This window comes from Mobula hypostoma, chromosome 25, assembly GCF_963921235.1.
Source record: "Mobula hypostoma chromosome 25, sMobHyp1.1, whole genome shotgun sequence".
NCBI classification, from domain to species: domain Eukaryota; kingdom Metazoa; phylum Chordata; class Chondrichthyes; order Myliobatiformes; family Myliobatidae; genus Mobula; species Mobula hypostoma.
Window position 1 is genome coordinate 25,069,382 of NC_086121.1, and position 17,921 is coordinate 25,087,302.

Below are 17,921 nucleotides of genomic sequence, written 5' to 3' on the forward strand. Positions count from 1 at the left end.
TTTTTTGATTTCACATATCATTTTTCCTGTAATAATTCCCATAAAATTATATATTAATTTTGTCCCAGATTAAGTTCTGTTCAAGTTTCCAGCTTGACAGGTCAGTAAATGCCAGGGTTTCTCTCCCTCTCTTTTTACTGAGAACAGAGTTTGCAATCTCAGGCATCACTCTTGTATCTGTGAGGGATTGGAAACTCACAGAATTATCCTAATTTCCAGCCAAACTTCCCTCAGAAATGTGGAAATTGAGTTACCTGGACCAGACAGTTTCTCCCTCTTTGTTTATTATTCAACTAAATTAGCCCAGTCTTTACCGTGATTGGCGGTTTCCTCTCTAATGAACATTGTGCTCACTTTGGTATAGTGTAAGGACTCATTTCAGAAACTCCTTCACTAATGCCCTTTTCCTCTTCATTTTCTCTCTCTCTGAATTGCCACAATACAACCTTTGATTTATTTGGAAGGTCTTGCCATTTCCACCCAATAATATTTACTGATGCCCTCCCCCAACGTTACTGATGTAAACGTCAGTGGTCCTTAGCGCCCTGCACTTAACAATTCTGTTGTCCTTTACACCTTTTGTTGCTTTATCTTTCTTATTGCCTCCTGATTCTGTTTTGTATATTATCCCTTGATTTAATCTCTCCTGTCTTGTACCTTTTCACAATCCTTCCCTTTTGTTCTTCCCTCTCCTCAACTCAAGATTTGCGAAGATTAGTTACTGTGGCAATGAATTCCACAGATGCACCACGTTCTTGCTAAATAAATACCTCCTCATCTCAGTTCTAAAGGGATGTGTTCTTGTATTCTGAGCTGTACGCTCTAGTCCTAGACACTCCCCGCTATATGAAACATTCTCTCCACATCCATTCTATGTAGGCTTCAGCGAAACCCCTCATTCTGCTATGCTCCAGCGTACAGACCCAGAGCCGTCAAATGCTCCTCATACATGAACCTTTTCATTCCCGGGATCATTCTCGCGAATCTCCTCTGGACTCTCTCCGTAGTGTCTTCCAATTCTGATCAATGGGTATTGACCTGAATCAATAACTGTTGGTGTGCCTGTAAATGCTGCTGACCCATTGTGTACTTCCACCACTTCTGTTCTTGCCGTACCTCAAGAAGAGGAATTCAGCACGTGACCCTGCTTGTATCAACAGTGCTGAGGTGGAGATGGTTGAGAGCTTCAAGTTCTTTGCTAGAAATATCACTAGCAACTTATCCTATTCAAGCTCTGTGGACACTCTGACCAAGAAGGCACATCTTAGAAATCTAAGAAACATAACATTCTTAGTGACCTTCACCAATTTCTACTACAGAAAGCACCCTATCAGGTTGCATCACAGTTTGTAATGGCAACTCAAACACGAGGAAATCTGCAGATGCTGGAATTTCAAGCAACACACGTAAAAGTTGCTGGTGAATGCAGCAGGCCAGGAAGCATCTCTAGGAAGTCTGGGTCAGGTCAGAGGAACAACACCTTACATTCCGTCTGGGTCAGGTTGGAGGAACAACACCTTATATTCCGTCTGGGTAGCCTCCAACCTGATGGCATGAACATTGACTTCTCCAACTTCTGTTAATGCCCCACCTCCCCCTCGTAGCCCATCCGTTACTTATTCTTTTTCTCTCTCTCCTTTTTCTCCCTCTGTCCCTCTCACTATACTGCTTGCCCATCCTCTGGGTTCCCCCCTCCCCCTTTCTTTCTCCCTAGGCCTCCTGTCCCATGATCCTCTCATATCCCTTTTGCCAATCACCTGTCCAGCTCTTGGCTCCATCCCTTCCCCTCCTGTCTTCTCCTGTCATTTTGGATCTCCCCCTCCCCTTCCCACTTTCAAATCTCTGACTAGCTCTTTTTTCAGTTAGTCCTGACAAAGGGTCTCGGCCCAAAACGTCGACTGTACCTCTTCCTAGAGATGCTGCCTGGCCTGCTGCGTTCACCAGCAACTTTTATGTGTGTTGCTTGTTATGGCAACTGCTCTGCTCAAGATCGCAAAAAGATTGCTATGAGTTGTGAACCCAACCCAGTCCATCATGAAAACCATCTCCCCTCCATTGACTTCATGCTGCCTTGGAATCAAGGACTTCTCCCGCCCCGTCGTCCTCTCCTCTCCTCCCTTCTATCGGGCAGAAGATATAGAAGCTTAAGAACACGGACCACCAGGCTAAAGGACAGCCACTACTCCACAGTTATAAGACCCTTGAATGGATCTTTTATTTCATAAAAATTCAGTCAACCTTGTCATGTCCCATGCACGTTGTCTGTCTGTATGTACTGTACTTTCTTTGGACACGTATTCTGCAAACAGCTTTGCTTTCTCATTGTACTGTCTCGATCGACTTATGATTGGAATGATGCATCTGGATGGCAAGCAAACAACAGCTTTTACCTTTCACGGGTAGACAGAGAGCTTTTGGCACCCAATGGCCTTCATAAATCCAAGTATTGAGTACAAAAGTTGGGATGTTATGTTGAAGATGTTGGTGTGGCCTGATCTGGAGAATTGTGGGCAGTTCTGGTCACCTACCTACAGGAAAGTTATCAGTCAGATTGAAAGAGTACAGAGAAAATTTACAAGGATGTTGCCGGGACTCGAGGACCTGAGTTATAGGGAAAAGTTAAATAGGTTAAGGCTTTATTCCCTGGAGCACAGGAGAATGAGAGGAGATTTGATAGAAGCATATAAAATTATGAGTGGTATAGTTAGGGTAAATGCAATTATGCCTTTTCCACAGAGGTGGAAGTGAAAGGTGGAATGTTTAAGGGGAATTTGGGGGGGGGGGGGATCTTCTTCACTCAGAGAGAGCGTGGAACAAGCTGCCGGCAGAAGTGGTGGATGGGGGTTTGATTTCAACATTTAAGAGAAGTTTGGATGAGTATGTGGAAGGGAGGGGTACAGAGGCCTATGATCCAAGTGCAGGTCGATGGGGCTGGGCAGAATGATAGTTCAGCATGGACTAGATGGGCTGAAGGGACTTTCTGTGCTGCAGTCCTCTATGTATGTATGTATGTATGATCTGTATCTCAGTAACAATAAACCAGTTCCCACTCAGAAATGCCAGTAAGTTCTAAATCACAGATTTTCAAACCAGGTGGACTGCTTCCGTCCCCGGTAGCTCACAGCATTTCAGGAACTGCTCCCACTCATTACAAGGGTAGCAGAGGTTCGCCCGTACCTGTGCGTTTTCTCATGCGCTTTGCAGGCAGCAGGGTCCGAGAACGCCTTGTTGCACTCTCTGCAAGAGAAGGGCTTCTCTCCGGTATGGATGCGGACGTGCCGCTTGTAGTTTCCAGTGTGTGTAAACTCTTTCCCGCAGTCCTGCCGAGAAGAATGTCAAGAGTGGGCTGAAATGGCTGTGATGTTGAGACCCTCCTCCATCTCTTTCGCCTCATCCAGTGATTTTCACAAGGATCAGAAGATGTCTGTCAGTGGCTCAGCCTCCATCGCCTGGGGGATACAGGCTGCCCAGGGTTTACCCTCTTCTCTAAACTGACCAGCAGACCCCCGATTCTGAGTGACCCACCACACCCCCTGGTTTCACATAACAACATCCCTGAATCTAGCCTGTCAAGTCTAAAAGGAATTTTGTCTGTTTCATTGAGGCCACCCCTGTTTCTTCCAGAGATCCCTGGTCTGCTTCACCTCTCTGTATGACGAACTTTCCTTCAGATGAATCTGATAATGGCACTGTCCGGGACAAATCAAACAATGAATGGTCATGAACTTGAGGTGCAGGGTTATAGTCACTAGACACTAGAACACTACAGCACAGTACAGGCCCTTCGTCCCTCGATGTTGTGCCAACCCATATATTCCTTAAAAAAAGTACTAAACCCACACTACCCCGTAACCCTCTATTTTTCTTTCATCCGTGTGCCTGTCCAAGAGGCTCTTAAATACCCCTAATGTTGCCTCCACCACCATCCCTGGCAAGTCATTCCAGACACCCACAACCCTCTGTGTAATAAACTTACCCCTGATGACTCCCCTAAATTTCCCTCCCTTAACTTTGCACATATGCCCTCTAGTGTTTGCTATTCGTGCCCTGGGAAACAGGTACTGGCTATCCACCCTATCTATGCCTCTCATAATCTTGTAGACCTCTATCAAGTCTCCTCTCATCCTTCTACGCTCCAAAGAGAAAAGTCCCAGCTCTGCTAACCTTGCCTCATAAGACTTGTTTTCCAATCCAGGCAACATCCTGGTAAATCTCCTCTGCACCCTCTCCATAGCTTCCATATCCTTCCTATAATGAGGTGACCAGAACTGAACACAATACTCTATGTGTGGTCTCACCAGAGATCTGTAGAGTTGCAACATGACCTCTCTACTCTTGAACTCAATCCCCCTATTAATGAAGCCTAGCATCCCATAGGCCTTTTTAACTATCCTATCAACCTGTGCAGCGACCTTGAGGGATGTATGGATTTGAACCCCAAGGTCCTTCTGTTCATCCACACTCCTAAGTAACCGACCATAACTGTAGTCATAGTCATAACTGGTGGGCACATGGCCAAGTGGTTAAGGCATTGGACTAGCTACCTGAAGGTCGTGAGTTCGAGCCCCAGCCGAGGCAACGTGTTGTGTCCTTGAGCAAGGCACTTAACCACACATTGCTCTGCGACAACACTGGTGACAAGCTGTATAGGTCCTAATGCCCTTCCCTTGGACAACATTGGTGTTGTGGAGAGGGGAGACTTGCAGCATGGGCAACTGCTGGTCTTCCATACAACCTTGCCCTGGAGAGTGAAGACTTTCCAGGCGCAGATCCATGGTCTCTCAAGATTTACGGATGCCTTTAGTCATAACTGAGAGGTCTGCGGCTGGCTATATGCAGTCTCCTCAGGAGGGTTGTGGTGATCGAGGGGTTAGATGGTTAAAGGGAAACAAAAGGTTGGTTAATCAGCACTGAAGTGGCACTGACTGTCCCAGGGTGAGACACCAAGAGAGGTAATCCAACTGGGTACATTACCTTACACTTGTGCGTTATTGACCCGTAAGGACGCGATTCGGTGCGGTCAATGTAGGGGCCAAAGCGACGACGCCTGGTATCGTGAGCGCTGTCCTGATCCTCCAGCGTTGCATCCGACTCTGAGGCACCATCCAGCTTCTCGCTGTACTCAGAATGCGCCTGGCCGTCTCCGTGACTGTGTGCCAACTCACTCCCATTCTCCTGTACGTCGGTGTTATCATGCACCATTGTGTCCGTCTCCTTCAGTTCATCATCTGCCATGTCTGCGCAAATGAACAAACCATTATCCCCGAAAGCGGTACCTTAGCCCAGTGCAGCAAGCAATACTCTGAAAATAGTTGCTCTAAAGTGCCCTGGCACTAACGCTCTCGCCCCGTAACCTCGGTTTTGTCCTTGCCTCGTGTGGAGTTAGCTGATCCGCCAGCTGCCCTCAGTTGTCAGGATCAGGAATAAACAGCCATGCTTCCTGTGCCTGATCTCATCAGCGCTTGCTGGAAGGCCTGAACGTTCAGTAAAGCAATCAGACTGGGCTTTTAATTCGCCTCTTGGTCAGAGTGCCTGGTGGCACAGATTGTTTCAGCTTCTAGAGGACAAGCGGACCATTGGCTGAGATACCAGAGGGAATCCGCTCCTATGGAGAGTCAAGTTTCAGGAGAGAACGGACGGAATTACTGCGAGGGGAGGGGTGGAAACCCTTTCCTCTTATTAGGCCGTACCTGCATTCTTAAAAATCAAATTGTAGTATTACCAGTTTGTGGGAGACACTTGTCAATGTAACGTATATTGATCATCCAACTGGTGAATAAATAGCACCAACCAGTTCCAAGGTACCCTTACCCAGTCCAAGGTCAAATTTTGCATTTACCTGATTATCAGAGAAAGGATGGGCTTACATACAAAAGGAGGCATCTTTACTCATATAGTTATATGAGCTATGGAACAGGCCCTTCGGCCCAACAAGCCTGTGCCAGCCATTGGGGGTCCATTTCTCCCCAAGTTCCCATCAACCCCTCAATACTATCCACACATTACACCCTAAGGGCAACCTAAGGTTAATTAATCAACTGATCTGCACGTCTTTAGGATGTGGGTAGAAACCGAGGGACCCAGAGGAAACCCAAGTGGCCACAGGGGAAATGTGCATATTCCACACCAGAGGTCAGGATTGAATGGAGCTGTGAGACAGTGACAGTGCCAGCTGTGCCAGTGTGCCAGCCAGAGGTATAGATAAGTAAACGTACAGTATGCCCACCCGGCTAGCGACCTTTCTGGCTGAGGACTATACCTTCCTTGGGACTCTCCGCAGCACTGCAGTCTTTACTGTCACTCGAAGTGCTTTTCCTGGCAAAGAAGTGCCGACGTTTTCCATATATCTTTGACACAGCATCTTTCACCATGTCTCCTAGAGAAGCACAACAGAGAGCAACGATTAACCAAGGAGAACGCCGATGTGACTGGCGGACAGGAAGGTGAAGTGGTTCATCAATGCCCGTGCTGAGTCCAGGTATTTCTCCCGAGGGAGGGAGAGAGGGAGAGGGAGGGGGAGGGGAGGGAGAGAGGGAGAAAGAGGGAGAGAGAGAGAGATGAGAAGGAAGGAACTGTAGGAACACTGTGCTGCTTTCTCACACCTCCTTAAAGCTAACAGTGGCCACAGATGGAGCATGACATTCAGTGAGGACAGAAATGGGAAGAAACCAAGATCTGTGAGGAGAGGTTGAGTCGCTTGGGACTGTACTCACTGGAATTCAGAAGAATGAGACGAGATCTTATAGAAACATATACAATTATCAAAGGGGTAGATAAGATAGAGGCAGGAAAGTTGTTTCCACTGGTAGGTGAGACTAGAACTAGGGGACATAGCCTCAAATTCCAGGGGAGTAGATTTAGGTCGGAGATGAGGAGGAACTGCTTTTCCTAAAGAACGGTAAATCTGTGGAATTCTCTGCCCAATGAAGCAATGGAGGCTACCTCAGTAAATATACTTAAGACAAGGTTGGATAGATTTTTGCATAGAAGGGGAATTGAGGGTTATGGGGAAAAGGCAGGTAGGTGGAGATGAGTCCATGGCCAGAGATCAGCCAGGACCTTATTGAATGGTGGAGCAGGCTCGACGGGCCAGATGGCCGACTCCTGCTCCTAAATCTTATGTTCTTATATTCTATGTAACTACTTCAATGCTTATTGACAACAGATCATAATTTAGTGAAATTGAATTATTATAAATTATTTTAATACTAAGTGGGTTTATAACATATGCTCCTTCCCCCTTTCAGATTTTTAGTCTCTGTCATAGCTAGTACACACGAGCCACGCACAATCTACGCCTCTTGAAGACTCCAGCACATACAGCACATTTCTGACTCAGCCTGCCCGACATCCCTGAGCCAAGGCCATGTGAATTGCATCCAGTCTCCAACCAGCTGTGGAAAAATTCATGGAAACAAAGAGAAAAGCTTTGTAAACCTACAGGCCAATGTATGACCCAATAAGGTGAGGGGGCATCAACTGACCGGGTTTGTAATCTTCATCTTCATCATCTTCAAACTCCATTGCTGCGTCATCATCTTCTGACTCTGCTGGTCCATCTGCCCTCGCTTCGACAGCTGGCTTCTTCTCTTTTCCAGGAGAATCTACACTCTGTTCCTTTCCCTTTTTCTCGTCACTGTTCTGCGGCTCCACGTCTGAATGAGAGTCAGAGTCAAAGTAGTTAGAGAGACAGCAACTCAACCTACTAGTAATTTACACCACCCTTTGATTATGTGTTTCTACCATTGCACAATAAGGAATGGGGTCATTAATAAACGGATGCAGTGGGGGTATGATCAGTAGAGGCCCTTTGAACCATCAGGACAAGAGCTAACCAGGAATGAACATGTAATCTCAAGTGCTCATTCACCTAATGAGGGCTTCTACTTCTTTGCACATTTCAGATCAGGAGATTCAGGCCCCCAGAATCCACATGGGATGAAAAGGAATTTCATCTGACAGGCTGCATCACTGTCTGGTATGGGGGTGGGGGCAGCTGCTGCAAAAGACTGGCAAAAGCAACAGAAAGTTGTAAAATTAGTCAGTTCCATCATAGCCTCCATAGTATCCAAGGCATCTTCAAGGACTGGTGCCTCAGAAAGGCGATGTCCATTATTAAGGACCCCATCACCCAGAGCATACCCTCTTCTCATTGTTACCATCAGGGAGGAGGTACAGAAGCCTGAAGCCACACACTCAGTGATTCAGGAACAGCTTCTTCCCCTCTGCCAGACAATTCCTAAATGGACAATGAACCCATGAACACTACTTCACTCTTTTTTAATATTTATTTCCATTTTTGTACTTTTTTTTCATTTTCAAGTCTTTTTATCAATCCAAAATTAACAAGAGTACATCACTTACAATGCCTCAAAGAGAGAAAAAAAGACATTCATATTAAAAGATTGAAAACTTTTTTGTGACAAAAAGAAAAAAAACCCTACTAAAGGAAAACAAAACCCATTGGGGGTGTTCAACCCTGGAGCCATGCGTTATACAGTACTACCTTTAATCTATTCCTCTCTCTCTCTCTCTCTGTCACACACTCACACACACACACACAGCGTAATGGATTTACCTATTTTATTTACTTATTTGTTCTTTTTCTATATTTATTATGTATTGCATTGAGCTGCTGCAGCTAAGTTAACAAATTTCACGTCACATGCCGGCGATAACAAACCTGATTCTGATTTTTCCTCAAATCCTGTCTACATTTAATCCATAACCTTCACAAATATCAATATCTTTGGATTGAATGTAGTCATTCTAACAGGCAGGATCCAGACCTCTGCATGCTTTTATAAGAACCAATAAATCTTCTCTCATTTCAGCTTTATTTGGGATACAAAACTCAGATCTCCTAAATGCTGAGGCAAATGTCAGAACCCAGCAGAGCCACGTCCATGACATGTGCAGACTACTCCATCAGCGACCAGAAGGAATAAATATTCCCACTTTAATCTGAACTAACACCAGCTATTGAAGGCATTCTAAATGAAGTTTAAATTAGTGCCTCAGTTATGGATCACTTCGGACACCATGGACCCAAATTATCACAGACCTAACAACTTTAAAGGAAAGAGAGAACAGGATCTTTTGACCTTTTCATACAAAGTACAAGTTCAGAAGAAGTATATTTAGAAGTATTGTAAGCTGCCCGCAAAGCGTCGCCACGATTCACTCGCGCCATTCAATCATACATACCATGAGCTGAAGCAGAAGGCTCCTCTTTGGTGAGAGACGGTGCTGGTGTGCAGGACTTGCCTTCGATGAAAGTTGCACACGTGCTCACAATGTCATGCATTTGAAGGAAGCCGGCCACTGCCTGCACGTCAAAAACATTCGCCGCTGTCAGGTTGAGCTTGGCTGTGTACATGAATTCCAACACCTGGCCGAGACCTACGAGAAAGTAGCTCAGATCACTGCACTCCATCACCACTGAGGCACCCAGTCCATCCAAGGAACCCATGATGGCAAGTGTCTGCACCAATCCACTTCGGAAAATTACTCTGCTTTTCCCAGATACAGGCTTAAACTTTCACATTATTCAAATAGGCAGAGTTGTTGTGTTGTGTCTCAGAGACTTCTTCTTAATAGTATTTAGAAAAAAGAGATTTTAGTGGAGTTTAGAGGAATAAGCAGGAACCTTATTGACACATACAAGATCCCATGCAGTCTTTATAGGAATGAATATGGAGAAAATGTGGCCTTTTGCAAGGGAATCTAAAATTAGTGGTCAAAGTCTAAGACTGAGGGTTTGCCCATTATGACAGTGGTGAGACAAAGAGGCTCATGGGTTTTTTGATCTCCTTTTCTCAGAGAGTGGTGGGCGATTTCAAAATCTTAAAAGCAGAGGTAAGTATATACTTAATAAGCTGGACTGCTGCAGATAGACGGGAGGAGGAGGTCAGGTTACAGTCAGTTCAGTTGTGATCTTTTGAATGGAGGAACACCGTCAAGTAGCCCAGATTAGTTCATATGTTTCAATGTAAAATTGGATGCTACGCAAGGCTGTGCAAATCGGTAATGCTGTGCGTCTTCACACCGCATTGAAACGGGCACAATTAATAGATCTAATATCTAATAGGTGTCTAAGGCATCCTTCAGGCTTCAGGTCCCAATTTGCTAGGCTCTCTCATCTAAATGATCACACATGGTCAAAGACAGGGCTGAGGCAAAAACATGTTGGGACATTTTGCATACCGAAATTTGCTTTTCAAATCTGATTCCACTGGTTCCCACGTGCACGTGTTACTACACCATGAGTTACAAGAGCAGACATGCGATGCGACTGCAAGGACACTGGAGCAGGACTACATCCTGTCTTCACCAGCTGTCCTGAAGCAGGAGCTTCACGGAGCGGAGAGTGATCAGGGGTTGGAAACTGATTGATGTTTTTCTCAAACTGACTTGTGGTGTGGCAGCAAACGGGAGTGCTCTCACTCGACAGGGTCAGGTTCAATCCTGGTGTCATACTTTAGTCCAGTCTTTTATTTATTGATTGAGATACAACAAGGAACAGGCCCTTCTGGTCCTTCGAGCCACACCGCCCAACAACCCCCCATTCAACCCCAGCCTAGTCACAGGACAATTTACAATGACCAATTAAACTACTAACTGGTACACCTTTGGACTGTGGGAGGGAAACCGGAGCACCCGGAGGAAACCCTCGCATTCCACGAGGAGTATGTACAGACTCGTTACAGATGAGGCCGGTTCAAAGGCGAACCGAGAGAGTGTGGAATCCAGAATCAGTTGGTTGTGGGGTCTCTCAAGCCTGTCCCCTATTCAACCCAATCGTGGCTGATCTGTGTCTCTCAGACCATAACTTTCTCCATCTCAACCCTGAAAATATTCATTGATTCAGCCTCCTGACAAATGGTCTCCATCTGAAGATGTTAACTCTGTTACTTTTCCCATCGATGCTACCTAACCTGATGGATTTTCCCAGAATTTTCTGTTTTATTCCAGCCATCATAGTTCCTTGGATGGAAAATTCATGACTCACAACTCTCTGAGAGAAGACATTCTCCTCATTCAATGGTCAGCCGATCCTGAAACAATCCACAACCTGCTCAAACTTTCCCTGCACGACAACCCCTACATCCTCTGAGTGAATTTTCTCTGAACTGCAGTGCTGGTATGCTCTTCCTTAAACAAGGAGATCATAACTTGAGAGACAGACACACCAGTATCCTTTACAGGTGTAACAAGATTTTCCTTACTTTCGTGCTCTATTTTCCCTGCCATTGAGCCAACAGTCTGTTGCCTTCTCAATTCCTTGCAGTACTTGCATTCTAAAGTTCTGTGTCCACTCCTTTGTACAACAGCAGGCTTTATCTTCTTTCCACTTAAATGATATTCCGCTCTGCTATTCTTCCTACCAAACTACATACACTTATTATATATTATACATTTATTATACTCCATCTGCCAATCTTGCTCACTTACCTACACTATTCAAACCTCCTTGCAGATATTTTGTCTCAGTCACATGAGTAGTTTGCCAGCTATTTTTGTAATACCAGCAAGTTTGGATTCAATGTCTTTACATGTTCATCTAAGTCATGAAAGCAAATCATTGAAGCCACAGCACTGATTCATCAGGCACCCCTCTAGTTACAGCACGCCAACCTGAAATGATACTTGTATCCTAAATATCCTTTCTCTGTTGGTTTCTTCATGCCAATCTATTATTCCTGATGCCATTAGCTCTAACGTTGTGTAGTAATGCTTAAGATGACAGCATGGCGCCTTTTGAAAGTTCAAAGACTGAGGCCTACTGTGGCCCCTTTAATCCACTGTGCCACTAACATCCTCAAGGAACTCTTAATAAATCTGTCAAAAATTATTTCTTTCTCTTAAAAATCACGATAGTTTTGCTTGATTGTGTTATTTTTTCTAAATGTGCATCTCTAATGATGGATGTTACATTGAAGTGCTGGTTCAGAGAAGTAGGAGATCCTACGGGACGGCTGAAGAAGGGCAGAGAAATTCTTCGAATGCCCTCGCCAAAGTTATCCCACAATTAACGTCTAATCATCTCGATTTAAGAGATTTTTTTTCCTGTGTACATTCAGACTCAGAAATTAATTCTGTTACATTTTAGGATAATAAAGTCATGTGGCATAGAAACAGGCTCTTTGATCCATCGTGCCTTTCTATACCATTTCCCAGTAAGTTGTTCTGTAGCCTACTATGCCTTGGTGCTTAAATGTGAGGGCATCTGCCTCCACCACCTTCTTAGGCAAGGATGTTCCAGATAGCAACCTCCCTCTGGTGAAAAATAATCTTCCCCAGGTTGCCTCTAAATCTCTTACTCTTCACCTTAAGCCTATGCCCGCTCATCTTAGACGCCTCTGGCATGGGGAAAGGTTTGTTATTTTCTACCTTTGTGAGTTTCTGTGCTTGCAATATCAGCTGTGTGAATGGGTATTCTTTTCTCTGTGGAAGGTGATTTCATACTGTTGCATAGATCCAATGAGCCATAACAATCTTCTGAGAAACCAGACAGATAAACAAAGAGACCACTGGTCAAAATTCATCAGCTTTGACCCTGCCAACTCTCTGCACCGTGGGAGAGAGCGTTTGAACTTGTCAGGTGATTACCTGCTGCGTTACTAATGTCCAGATGCACCACGTCCTTCTGATCCAGGAACAATGTCCTGAAATATTCGCTGCATGCAGCCAGCACTGCCTTGTGTGCCTTGAAGTCGATGCCATCCACGACAAAGGTGCAGTCACACAGCAGTCCAAGGTGCCTTTGCTGATTCAGCTGTTCCAGAACTTGGTGACTATGTTGCGGAAAATCCATTCCTGTGGGAAGCGGGGGGAGAGCACAAGCAGAAAGGTCAGCTGAAGCCACAAGTTCATGTTGTACTGCATAGGACCCTGAACTGTATGATCACGGTGACTATTTGCTATTGGGGCTCCACATAACACAGACAAGGCATCATTTATCCAAATCAGCATTAATTCAAATCAGTGGAATAGGGGAACAGGTTGATTAACCCACTAATCCTGTTCTAATGTTATGATTTGAGACTAAGTCCTTACATGAAAGTGTAGACAGTCTTTAAAGAGAATAATCGAACAATGTCGACAGACGGCCAAGATGGTTTCCTGCCTTCCAACAGTACCTTACATACACAGAAATATACCTGATCCAAACCCGATGACCTTTCACGCAATGGTGCTCTCTGCTGTCATTCCACCCGTCACCCAGTGCACAATGTGGAATCCACAGCAACCACTTATTATGAAGCTGTAACTAGTTTAGTCTTTCTGTTTGCAATTTCTGATGTTTACTGGCTGTTCCTTCCTCAGACACAACCATCAGATGTAATCGCCAGAAAACGCGAGTGGCGTTTCATTTGATGGTCACTGCTGACTGTAATCCAATGCACTTTAAAGAACGAGTGGTAAAAGGACACATTTGACATCAGAGGATTGCATAGGATTTTAATAGTCTATTTTTCAGGATCATGTAATTGAAGGCTATCTTTTTCCCCCCATTGTAAAACATGATGGCCGTGATCTTTGAGTCCTTTTGTATATGATCAGCCTCACCCTCATCAACTCCTTTCTGCAGTGGAGTTAATGGGTTGTGATTTGCTCTGCAAATCTCCTTTTGTATTAGCATTATGCAGAAACACAGACAGATTGCCCCAGGAACACTAATCACTGGCCACTCCCAGCAATATCAGTGCAAGATGAAATGGGACTCCTACATCCCCTTAATTCATTTCCCCCTCACCTCCCAGTACTGCATGGATTCCTCGCGCTCTCGGCCCTCCTTCCTTCTCCCGATCCCTGCTATCTCCTGACTCCCTGATGCTCCAGTGAGAGCCTCAATCTCCAGTCACTGTCTTGCCCCTTCAATCGATGACTCTGTTCCTTCCACACAGATGGGTATACATCTTTGTACTTCATAACTTTAGATGGCTGTGTATTCTCAATTGATATATCTGAGATGATAAGATTTTTGTGCACTAGGGGATTAGAAAATAATCCCCCCCATCCCGTTACCAGTCTCCACACAAGGCAGAAATTCCGATCCTTGACCAAGGCAGCCTAAACCTGACCAACACTGGGTAGAACTTAATGTTATGCTAATGTAGCACCAGCAACCCAGGTTAAATCTGAGGGGCTTGCATGTTCTCCCTGTGACAACGAGGGTTTCCTCCGGGCGCCCTGGTTTCCTCCCACATTCCAAAGGCGTACTGGTTAATTAGTTACATGGGTGTCACTGTGCAGTGCAGGCTCTTTGGGCCAGAAGGGCCTGTTACCACACTGTACCTCCGAAAGACCCCTCCTCTCTGTGAACCCGGTCTCTGATCTGACTGCTCAGTTACATGTTTTCATTTTCCAAAATGTGCAATAGTCGTTGGGTCCACCCTGGGTCTGGGGTCTCAAAGGGCTGAGGTTTGTGAGGGGAAATTGCTGACTGCTACTCAAGATTATTTTGAGGCCCTGAAGCTCTTAATCAGCTAGGTGACCCAGCCCACAAGCCTCAGCGTCTACGATGTTCTTATCCTTGGTGCTAAAAACAATTGTGAACGGAATTATAGGAAAGATGTCAATAAAACTGAGAGAGTACAGAGGAGATTTAGTAAAATGTTGCCTGGGTTTCATCTCCTAAGTTACAGAGAAAGGTTGAACAAGTTGGGTCTTTATTCTTTGGAGCGTAGAAGGTTGAGGGGGGACTTGATAGAGGTATTTAAAATTATGAGAGGGATAGATAGAGTTGACGTGGATAGGCTTTTTCCATTGAGAGTGGGGGAGATTCAAACAAGAGGGCAGGAGTTGAGAGTTAAAAGGCAGAAGTTTAGAGGGTAACATGAGGGGGAACTTCTTTACTCAGAGTGTGGTAGCTGTGTGGAATGAGCTTCCAGCAGAAGTGGTTAAGGCAGGTTCAATGTTGTCATTTAAAGTTATATTGGATAGATATACGGACAGGAAAGGAATGGAGGGTTATGAGCTGAGTGCAGGTCGGTGGGACTAGGTGAGAGTAAGTGTTTGGCACGGACTAGAAGGGCCGAGATGGCCTGTTTCCATGCTGTAATTGTTATATATGGGGCTAATCTAAAACTTGTCAGGTTTATTTGCAACGAGAGACTTCCAAAAAAAATTTCAAAATGAATGATCTCTGTGAAGAATTTGGAAAGGAATAACTTTTAATACAGCAGGTAAGGGATTTGATTAGCTGGCTGGTGGTGTAGTGAGATCAGCCAGACTTCGAGGAAAACGGTCCTGGTTTCAACTCCAGCTGGCACAGGGCACGCTTTCCATCCGTGCTGGGTTGGACATTGAGCTCGTAACTCGGCCTCGTAAATAAACAGGTAAATGCTAAGGAAACAGCAAAAATGCTGCCCGATGCGCTACAGGCATGAAAAGGAACAACCGATTCGATGTAAGGTTAGGTGGACTTAAACCGGATCTATAATAGGAAGCAAATTTTCACACTACCACTTACCCTAACTAAGATTTCAGTTTCTTTCCTCAAGTGCCAGTGCAAGGATGATAATAGAGTATATGTTCTGAATATTTTAATGGAATTATATTCCTTTGCATAGATTTGTTGTGACAACATGCAAACCAGTGGTCATAATGCAAACTCTTACCCTGGTCTAGCATTAAATGGAGAGACCAAAAGGATGCACTTCACCAACTGCAGTATTATCAACTAGTTAGCTAACCCTCAACACATTCTGCTATTGCTTGCCCTATCTGCACAGGAGGAATGCCATTCTGCAACTTTTGCCCTGTGTTAGAAATCTCAAATACTTTAAAATGGTAACCAGATATTAACTTCAATGTGGGCACATCCCTTATGTATTGAGGGAACAGCTGCACACTTTTATGAATATTTTTCATAATATTCTCTAGGGGCATATTAGGATTGCAATGGGGAGAAATTTGTTTTTTTTTAAATGGAGATGGATGCAATTCTCCTCCAAAAGGACCAGAACCTTGTTGTAGGGTTTGGAGGCTTTCTTGCCTCAATGACCCAGAGAGCTATGTTGGCTGCAGCCAGGGCTTTATGTTTTAGCTCTTGGTAGGGTCACCCAGTGCCAAACAGGTCAAAGGGTAGAGGCCAGACTAAGAGTGGTCCACCAGTCCTCCTGGTTCAGGGGGTTCAGCTCAGGGCTAACAACCCTAATTGTTCAAACAATGAAGAACCCTTCTACATCTGAGTGTGACAGTATTCCGGAGTTTCCACCCAGGATTTGCTTGACTGACAGCAGTGAAAACTGAGAGAAAGCTACTGGTACAATGAAGGAAGCCCTGAACACCACCAGACAAACAAACATAGAAGGATCTTCATTACTGGCCTAAACACCAGCGGGCAGTGAGTTACTGTGGATTCTTAGTTAATTTATTCAAGGTGGAGATGAAAAGATTTTTGGACATAGCAGATGAGAGGATACAGCATGAAACAGGATGAGGCACAGGAATTTCCATGAATTATTAAGTAGTCAAAAAAAGATCAAGGGGATGTATGGCCAACAAAATAACTTAAAAGTGGGAACAAGTGTAGACCATGGGAGCATTTAAGTCTGATATTCTATTCACTGACATTAAGGCTGATCTTCACCTCATTCCACTTTGCTAGGTGTTCCCCATGATCTTTGACTCCTCAGTAGACCAAAACTCTGTCCAGCTTATCTGGAAATGTATTCTAAACTCAAGTGTCCATGGCAGATGGGCAGGAAATCTGTGTTCCTTTATCCTCCAAGAGATTCTTTCTTAAAAAGGAGACCTCTTATTATGAGATTATGACCAAATGATAGATTCCTACAGGATATATGCTCTTAGCACCTACCTTGCCAATGATTTGCCTAATTTTACATGTTTCAGGAAGGTTCCCCTAATATTGCTGTTTGCTTGATGCTTTTCCCCTAGGTTTAAACAAGGTGTGCTGTTTTTTTACATGGCGTGTGTCAAGTTTTTAAACTGTTAAAAATAAATTTTCTCAAATACTTTTTGTGGCTCATATAGTTCTAATTATTAAGGTATGCAGCAAATTTCCTTCAGCATGAGACACATTCCACGAGTACTGCGGTCCAGACAAGCAACATCTTGACAGCTAGCACACTAGCGTGTTCTGTCTCATCTCATTCTCTCTGCCCTGGTGCATGTTTCCTTCTAACTGTATGCCACTCTGTTTATTATTTCTTACTGCTCTCTGGTCCCTAGTGTCGACCTGCTCCCTCTTCTCTCCCCCCCCCCCCAAAGGATTGGCTGTGTCCCTGCCCTAGCACTTCTTCACCTTCCAGTGGCTTGCCTTCCCTAGACTCTCCCTGTTTCTGGATCGCCCCCACCCTGTTTACTGAACTCCATCAAGACATCTCCCTGTTTATTGACACTCCATCTCCCTCCCTCAGAGGTCTCACGATTCCTTGGCCTCTCTCCTTCTGTCATTGCTCATCCGTGCCGATATCTCCACACAGCATCTGCACGGCAGACCCAATCTCCCTCCATTTATTGCTCCCCTGCCTCCTCCACATCCATCAATTGATCAGTGTATTGGTGTCTCTGTGCTCCATTAACCCCCTCTGTATCTATTGATCCACGCATTGTTTGAGCGCGCCTGGCGGACCCTGCCTCGTCCCAATGATGGCGGCGGCGGGCGACGCCGCGGCCTCCCATCCTTTCGCCTCATAGTGACGTCGCCTCCAGCTCGATTCCAAGGCGCGCTGCCTCCTCCCCAATACAACCTAACCCTCACCTTTCTTCCCCCACGGGCTGTTGCTGAGTCCCGGCTCGATTTCCCCGCCCTCTTTTGGGCCTGCTATCGAGGTTGGTTTTGTTCGCCGTGCTGCTGCTTCGGGCTAGCTGGGCCCTGCCGCCGCCATCTTTTCACTCTCGGATCGATTGCTATGGCCGGGGCTTCCCACTACCACCAGTACGCATGC

General features: G+C 45.2%; 1 protein-coding gene across 2 annotated transcripts in view; it reads right to left on the bottom strand.

Annotated features, from left to right (window-relative positions):
* The window catches only part of zbtb17 (zinc finger and BTB domain containing 17), a 34,702-nt gene extending 16,834 nt beyond the window's left edge, over positions 1-17,868 (bottom strand). The window contains exons 1-7 of one of the 2 annotated variants that reach the window (XM_063033418.1): positions 17,735-17,868; positions 12,613-12,819; positions 9,208-9,328; positions 7,485-7,655; positions 6,260-6,376; positions 4,975-5,237; positions 3,178-3,320 (exon numbers count right to left, since the gene is read on the bottom strand). In XM_063033418.1, the coding sequence (XP_062889488.1) occupies positions 3,178-3,320; positions 4,975-5,237; positions 6,260-6,376; positions 7,485-7,655; positions 9,208-9,328; positions 12,613-12,726 (929 nt within the window). In that variant the 5' untranslated portion in view covers positions 12,727-12,819; positions 17,735-17,868. Of the gene's footprint in view, positions 1-3,177; positions 3,321-4,974; positions 5,238-6,259; positions 6,377-7,484; positions 7,656-9,207; positions 9,403-12,612; positions 12,820-17,734 lie in introns of both variants that reach the window. The other variant, XM_063033417.1, reaches the window with a different exon arrangement.
* Between the last annotated feature and the right edge of the window lie 53 nt (positions 17,869-17,921).